At 40.0% G+C, this 8,243-nt stretch overlaps 1 protein-coding gene across 1 annotated transcript; it reads left to right on the forward strand.

The window, feature by feature from the left end:
• The first annotated feature begins 5,752 nt into the window (after positions 1–5,752).
• Positions 5,753–7,003, forward strand: LOC133440706 (zinc finger protein 239-like). Its single transcript, XM_061718024.1, has one exon. The coding sequence runs from the start codon at positions 5,753–5,755 to the stop codon at positions 6,695–6,697; it is 945 nt and encodes a 314-aa protein (XP_061574008.1). The 3' UTR covers positions 6,698–7,003.
• Positions 7,004–8,243: the final 1,240 nt, after the last annotated feature.

Here is an 8,243-nt window from a genome sequence, read left to right on the forward strand (position 1 = left end):
ATTATTTTGAAGCCCATTGCAATAAAAGTTTCTTAACAACATAAATGTTTTATAACAAATAAAGAACACATGAATTAAAAAATATTTGTATTTTATATATTGATATTAACAATCCGAAGCTTATCATATAAATTGCGTCAGCTCTCATTGTGTCGGAAAAAATAAAACTCTTTCTAAACCTTCTTGCTTGTGTTGTTTTCTCAGATGTAAATCACTTTGGATAAAAGCGTCTGCTAAATGACAGAAGTCGTAGTAAACCAGTGATGAAAAGAATGTTGTATGCATTTTGTTCTAATTACTTTCGTTGGTAAATGAAATACTTACTGTAACTGCGAGAAGGAACTATGTCATTTGTTCAGACTCCACTGCAGCCCTTCAGAGTTTGACTTCAAAGAAAACAATAAGAGAAGATCTAGTGTTGGAAATATTAATGGTGTTGTGGAGGTTATGCAGAACTGGACTTTTGTTGGGTTCCTGCCCACATGGGTGTTGATGGCAATGAGAAAGCAGACAATATTGCTAAAAGAGCATTGAAATTGAGTAGTGAGGTAATTATGGAAATTCCTTTTGGTAAAGGTGAAGCAAAATCATGAATTAGAAAGGCAGTGAGGGATTCATGGCAGAAGGTGTGGGACAACGGTGTAAAAGGGAGACATTTTTATAACATACACAAGTCAATTAACGTGAAGGTTTTCAAAGGAAAGTGTAGGAGAGAGGAAGTCATCATTTCTAGATTAAGATTAGGTCATACTAGTTTAAAATCAACTCTGTATTTAATGTCAAAGTCCGTGTCTGATAAATGTGATGAGTGTGATGTCACAGAGAATGTAGAGCATGTGATTCTTAAATGTGGCAAGTATGAGGTAGAAAGGAACGCTTTAAGAGACAGGATGTACGAGCTGGGACGGGAATGGAGTTTAGTAGGTTATTAGGGAGGAGTGAGGTGATGAGGGATTGTTATAAGGAAATCCTTGTCTTTCTTAAAGATGCAGGGATAGATAATAAGATTTAAATGTGATTATCTTATTTTATTTAGGTATTTCCTTTTTTCCCCCTTTAAGTAAGACTGTAACCTGGTGTAATAATGATCCTGATGTTACACACTCCGGTACAGCAGGTGGCGGTAGAACCTAATAACGTTGGTTGTGATCCGCCATTAAACCTAGAGAAGAAGAAGGAGAGGACGGTTCTGTTGTTTCCTTTCTTTTTCCTCTTCAACAATGTCCAAGGTGAATCATCTGAGAGAGTTTATCGGTCAGCGACTAACAGCAGCTGCTGTAGAAATATTGTCAGTGTTTGAAAAAAGCATCTTGGAGTATGAAGAAGAGCTCGACCGTCAGCGCAGACTGTTGGACCTCGCCTGGAAACCTGAAATCAGACTCCACAGAGTCGGTACGTAACCCTGGAAAGTTGAATGAATGAACACATGAGTATGACTCCTACAAGATCCCTTTGTTTCCAGTTAAAAGCCGTGGTGATGAAGCAAACCAACTAAATGGGAAACTCCCCAGCTCAAGCAGCTGCTGATGTGGGATTCGGAAACATCCCGAACTAACTTGTTGTTCTGTTTACTTGGTGCTGCCTTTCATGCTCCATTCACACTCTGGACCAGACTGAGATTTCACACTTTATCAATGAATGGATGAATTTTTTTATTTCGAACATGTAAAAAATAAACAGTAACATCTTCATATTCACATATGTTGGAAAAAAGGAGTAGGAAGAAGTCTACACTTTTTCCTAGTTCCTACCCCTTTATAACTCTATGAATTTACATTATTGCTATTATTATATCTACACAATATCCATATAAATATAGTCTATATAAATACTATGTAAAACATGCCTATTACCACATAAGTATCCATATAAGTATATAGCTAAAAATTAATATTACATGAATATTATATCAATATATAGAAAATACAAATATTTTATAAATCTATATAAATATAAACTATATAACTACATAAATATCCCTATAAATATATATATGCTACATACCTAATAAATATATAACATATATTACATAATTATAACTATCCCTCTCAACATATAATATATAATACATAAATATCCACATAAATATCTAAACATATCTTAAGCAAGTATAATATACCATTTTTCCCTATTTTATTTGTTTCTCACACTCGTTACCCCATTTCCTCTTCCATATACCTGTTTATAAATAATTTTTTGTATCTCTTTTTAAACAGATTTATGTTAGTACCTTTTCATTTCCAGCTCCAAACTGTTCCACAGAGTCTCCACAGTTCCATATGCACATGCTGCACATTGTTGTTCCTACTTTATGTTTTCTAAAATTTAGTTCTCCCCTTAGATTATAGCCCCTTTCTCTCTCAGTGAACATTCCTCTGATATTTTTTGGTAGTAGATTATTCCTTGCTTTGAACATTATTTGCGGTGTTTTGTATTTAACCAGATCCAGACATTTCTTTAGACTTAATCGTTTATTTAGTAGAAAAGATGCAGATCACAGTGGCTCTGTGTAAGATGTGAGATGACACTGGCAAAAAACCTGATCGTTGGAGGATGTTCATGTAGGATTTCATATGCAGGACTTGTAGTTAGATCTTTATTTTTTTCAAAAACCATTTCACAAAAACATGAAGTTTACAAATGATATATCTTCAACAGAACATAGAAATCACATTTCATGCCAGGGGGGATAAGAGTTTACAAGAAAACATTAAAATGAGCACAGATATTAATAGTTTTGATCGCCTTTTGATTTAGAGAAGATTTAATGCAGTCAATGTGCTGTTTGCACTCATTGTAATAAGCAACAAAAGACGTTTTTTTATGTGTAAATTTACATTTGTGAATGTGAAATTTTGCCAACAGTATGACGAGGTTAATAATGAATGTTTGGGTTTTGCCTTAATCCTGTCAAAGTCAAAGAGTCCAAACAGCACATCCCTCCAAAACAACTTAAATTCTTCTTCAATATTGTTAACAATAAAATTACATATATCGATCAAGAGGTTTTGGACAATGGGGCAGAGCCAAAATAAATGAGTAATTGTTTCAATATTTACAGAACAGAAAGCACATTTCACATCAATGTCTATTGATGTGAACGATATTTCTCTAACTTTGTTGGTCAACAGGTATCGGTTGGGTAAGAGCCAGACCTTTTTCCAGCCAATATGATTCATGTACCTATTCCAGTGTGAGACCACATAAGGAACTGTGGTGACATCCTGTCTAAACAAGAATCTAATCAACTTATTGTTCTTACCACGGTTACAGGACAAACAGATTTTGCCAATTGGAGTATCAGTCAATGATAACAGGGATAATTGTTGGGTTTCCACTCTTGGTTGAGATCTAAAAAACATGCAAACACCACAAGGGATTGCTCCAAATACTTTTGCAAAGTCGCCAGGTGACACAGGAATATTGTATTCTGCTAGAAACTCATTATAGGAGTAGAGAAGACCGTCCCTGTTAAACAACTGAGCTACATATACAATGTTGTTATTAAACCAGTATTCAATAAATAGGGATTTATGTTTAAACAATATGTCTTTTTTGTTCCATATGAGGTATTTGTGGGGTGAAAAGTTGTGTTTGAAAATAAGTGACCATGACAGGAAGGCCTGATGGTGAAAGGAAGACATTTTTATCAGGATTTTATCAATATTGTAGTTACAGGTAAAAAAAAAAGTTGAATCCACCCAGTTTTGACAGAATATGGAAGGGTATGACATTCCAGATAGAGTTAGGATTTTTGAAGATTTGTTTCAACCAATTTTATCTTAAATGTGTTATTTAGGGTGCAGAAATTTAAAAAATGTAGTCCACCATTTTCATAGTCATTCATTAGAACAGATTTTTTTCAGATGAAGAGTTCTATTTTTCCACAAGAAGTTGAGAAGCAGTCTGTCAATCTGAGTAATACGTTTGTTGTCCACGAAGAGAGACAGAGATGCATATGTTAACGTGATATTCCTTCCGCCTTGGTGGGTAGAACTCTACCTCTAAGAGAGAGAGCCCGTAATAGCCACTGGTTTAACTTTTTTTGAGTTCTTTGGATAATAGGATTGAAATTCAGTGAAGTGATTTTTTTGTTGGTCCTTAATTATTGTAATACCCAAGTAAACTACTTCATTTTTGACTGGGATACTACAAATTTATGTTTTTTCAGAATCCTTAATGGAAATAATTTTGCATTTATTAAGATTCAGATTTAGGCCAGAGGCCTTGGAAAACTCATTTATGGTCTTTATTGCAATAGAAACTTGATTTTCATCCCCGAGAAAGAGTGTGGTGTCATCTGCTAGTAGATCAGACTTGTTCCCGGTGCATGTTGGACTCCGGCAGGGCTGCCCTTTGTCACCGGTCCTGTTCATAATTTTTATGGACAGGGTTTCTAGGCGCAGCCAGGGGCCGGAGGGGATCCGGTTTGGGAACCTCAGGATTTCATCTCTGCTTTTTGCGGATTATGTTGTCTTGTTGGCTTCATCGGACCGGGATCTTCAGCATGTGCTGGGGCCGTTTGAGGCCGAGTGCGACGTGGCAGGGATGGGAATCAGCACCTCCAAAACCGATGCCATGGTTCTCCACCGGGAAAGGGAGGCGTGCCTTCTCCGGGTGGGTGGAGAAGTCCTGCCTCAGGTGGAAGAGTTCAAGTATCTCGGGGTCTTGTTCCCGAGTGAGGGAACGATGGAGCGGGAGATTGACAGACGGATCGGTGCAGCGTCCGCAGTAATGCGGTCGATGTACTGGACCGTCGTGGTGAAGAAGGAGCTGAGTCGAAAGGCGAAGCTCTCGATTTACCGGTCAATCTACGCACCTACCCTCACCTATGGTCATGAACTTTGGGTAGTGACCGAAAGGACAAGATAACAGACACAAGCGGCCGAGATGAGTTTCCTCCTCATGGTGACTGGACTCCCTTAGAGATAGGGTGAGGAGTTCGGTCACCTGGGAGGAGCTCGGAGTCGAGCCGCTGCTCCTTCACATTGAGAGGAGTCAGCTGAGGTGGCTTGGGCATCTGTACCGGATGCCTCCTGGACACCTCCCTAGGGAGGTGTTCCAGGCATGTCCCTCCTCCCTAGGGAGGTGTTCCAGGCATGTCCCACCGGGAGGAGACCCCGGGGAAGACCCAGGACACGCTGGAGAGACTATGTCTCTCGGCTGGCCTGGGAACGTCTCGGACTCCCCTCGGAAGAGCTGGAGGAAGTGTCTGGGGTGAAGGAAGTCTGGGCATCTCTGCTGAGACTGCTGCCCCCGCGACCCGGGAACGGATAAAGCTGCAGACGATGGATGGATGGATGGATGGATGGATGGATGGATGGATGGATGGATGGATGGATGGATCAATCTGAAATGAAATAACTTTATTCTTCAACTGTCTCAATACCAACGCAGTAACACAAGAGTACAGTCACAGTGCCGCCTAATGGTCACACAGAGTAATGCACTTGTTTTCAAATATATACTACATAGATGAAGGGGAAGACCGAAGGTTCAGGACAAAGTTTAAACCTCACAAATACAACCAAACAATCAACACTGGGAAGCACTTTTGACTTGTTAAAATCCTATCTTTTTGTCCCTTTTTGTAATTCCAGAACTCCCACAAGAAAATGTTTGTAAGGTGGAGGAGGACGGGGTTTTCAGTGACCAGCACCTGGATAACCTGGAGAGGAGCTGTAGCCCAGACCAGGAGGAACCAGGGCATCCACAGACTACAGAACTGGAGGAAGACTCCAGCGGTCAGGAGATGAAGCACGAGGATGTAGAGGTGGATGTATCATTGGTCAATGTGAAAGTTGAAAATGGTGAACCAGGACCAAACTGTGGCCAGCTGCTGTTGCACACTTCTCCTGAAGCTCAAAACAAAGATGAGGAAGGGACTGAAAGTTTACGCTCAGACTCCAGTAAAACTGCAGATCCGCAGCCAATGAGACGACACGGTGACCACGAAGATGCTGCTGTCCCGTCAGACAGCAACTGTAAATCAAAGCTGACCAGGACCCACATGGGGAAGAAGGTATTTTCTTGCAGCACTTGCAGGAAAGAGTTCAGTAAAAGTTGTAATTTAATGGCTCACATGAAGATCCACACTGACGAAAGGCCATACCTGTGCAACACCTGCGGAAAATCGTTTACTAAATCATCAGATCTTAAACGCCACATAACCACGCACACGGGCGACAAGCCCTACATCTGCAAAACATGTGGTAAAAGTTACAGGCTACGTTCCCACCTGCTGGTTCACTCAAGGATCCACACGGGCGAGAAGCCGTACCTGTGCAACACCTGCGGAAAAACCTTTACTCAATTATCAGCTCTTAAAAGCCACATAACCACGCACACGGGCGAGAAGCCCTACATGTGCAAAACATGTGGTAAAAGTTACAGGCTACGTTCCCACCTGCTGGTTCACTCGAGGATCCACACGGGCGAGAAACCGTACCTGTGCAACACCTGCGGAAAAACCTTTACTCAATTATCAGCTCTTAAGAGCCACATAACCACGCACACGGGTGAGAAGCCCTACATCTGCAAAACATGTGGAAAAAGTTACAAGCAACTTTCCCACCTAGTGGTTCACTCGAGGACCCACACCGGTGAAAGGCCGTACGTGTGCAACACCTGCAGCAAAACCTTTACTAGATCATCATCTCTTAAAAGCCACATAACCACGCACACAGGCGAGAAGTGATATTTGTGCAAGACGTGCAACAAAAGTTTTAGCCGCAGAATTGGTTTGCTAAGTCGCATGAAAAATCACCTGGAGGAGAAGTCTGGTGACTCGTGACAAATGAAGCTCCTGTTGTCGTCCTCCGGGGACAGCTGTCCACTCCTGTCTGACCCACAGAAGAAGAACCTGCTGAAGTCCAACCACCACCTCTTGTGGCTGATGAGCCTAATCCCCTCCCCACAAGGGTTGCAGGTTTAACCCGGATTTATGCTTCTCCCTCAACTTGACGCAGAGGGAACGATGTGGTTGTGTACTTTTTTTAAAGTTCTGCATTGAGTTTGTTTGAATCCCTGTTCCTTCTTAAAATCGTTATTTGTTGCTGTTGGTAACTTGCCCTCTCCACGGTGCAAATAAAGAGCTGTTAGTATGTGCTGAAATTTCTTTAAACGTGACAGTTTATTTTGTTCATCTACAAAGCCTCTCTCACACGTCCTTTTTCCCGTCTGTTTCTTCTTCACTCACATTCTCTTTGTAAAGTTAATCTGCAGCTCCATGTTGTTAAACTCTCTCCATCTACTCCGTTCTGAGGTTAGTCCAAGTTTGATATATTTACATGTTCAGTTTTTACAACGTTCCTCTGAAAAACATGAAGAAACTTAAGAGAAACGAGGACAAAAGAAGAAACGCAACCATCAACACGTCAGAAACAGAACAGCCAACCATCTGTCACCATTTTCTAAACTTTAATGTCTGCAGCATTAAACAAAAAACCTTGAAGATTTCAGAAGTCAGTGCAGTCAGATACGGTTTGCTTTTATTTCCCCTTTAAAATGTTTTTATGATTTAGAAAACAAGAACATTTCGTTTGCAAATGAATGAGGAAATGAGTGTGATGTGGGATACACATCACGATACTTGAGCCACGATACAATACGATATTGCGGTATCCAGATTTTGCAATATATTGCAATGTTATACATAGTTCGCTGAAGACTGTAAAAGGCTTTATGCGTTTTAAAATCTGAGCTGCACGTACATCAGATTATCGTGTAATTCATGGGACAAACTAAGTCAAAACAATGCACTTCAAATGATCCATGCTGTGTTATTGTAACTATACAAGCTAAAGTCACAACATATTTGTGTACGTTTTTCACATTATTTACATAATATGAAATTAACAATGAATGAGTTGAATCACATGTATAAAATCAAGTTGTACTAGATTTACAACTTGTCTGACACATGATTTATTATAAACCTGATGTTGAGATCCGTGTTGAAGCTGCAGATCTGCAGGTTGGAGAGCAGGAAGAAGAGGGAGGATCATCGGGATCAGATTCAGGAAGAGGACAGACTTTGGATTTAACCCTTTTATATCAGACATCCGTTTAGGAGTAAATGTGTTTTTACCTCAACTCATATGTAGTCAGAAATAATCATGAAAAATGTAATTAAGTTTTCATTTTAGATGGATTCATTATTTTATTGTTAATTCTGGAATATAACACTCTCCATATGTAGAAAGAGCAGCAGTGCCCCCTGGTGGTGAGTTATAAAATCTCAA

The sequence above is a fragment of the Cololabis saira genome, chromosome 3 (assembly GCF_033807715.1).
Source record: "Cololabis saira isolate AMF1-May2022 chromosome 3, fColSai1.1, whole genome shotgun sequence".
Classification (NCBI taxonomy): Eukaryota; Metazoa; Chordata; class Actinopteri; order Beloniformes; family Belonidae; genus Cololabis; species Cololabis saira.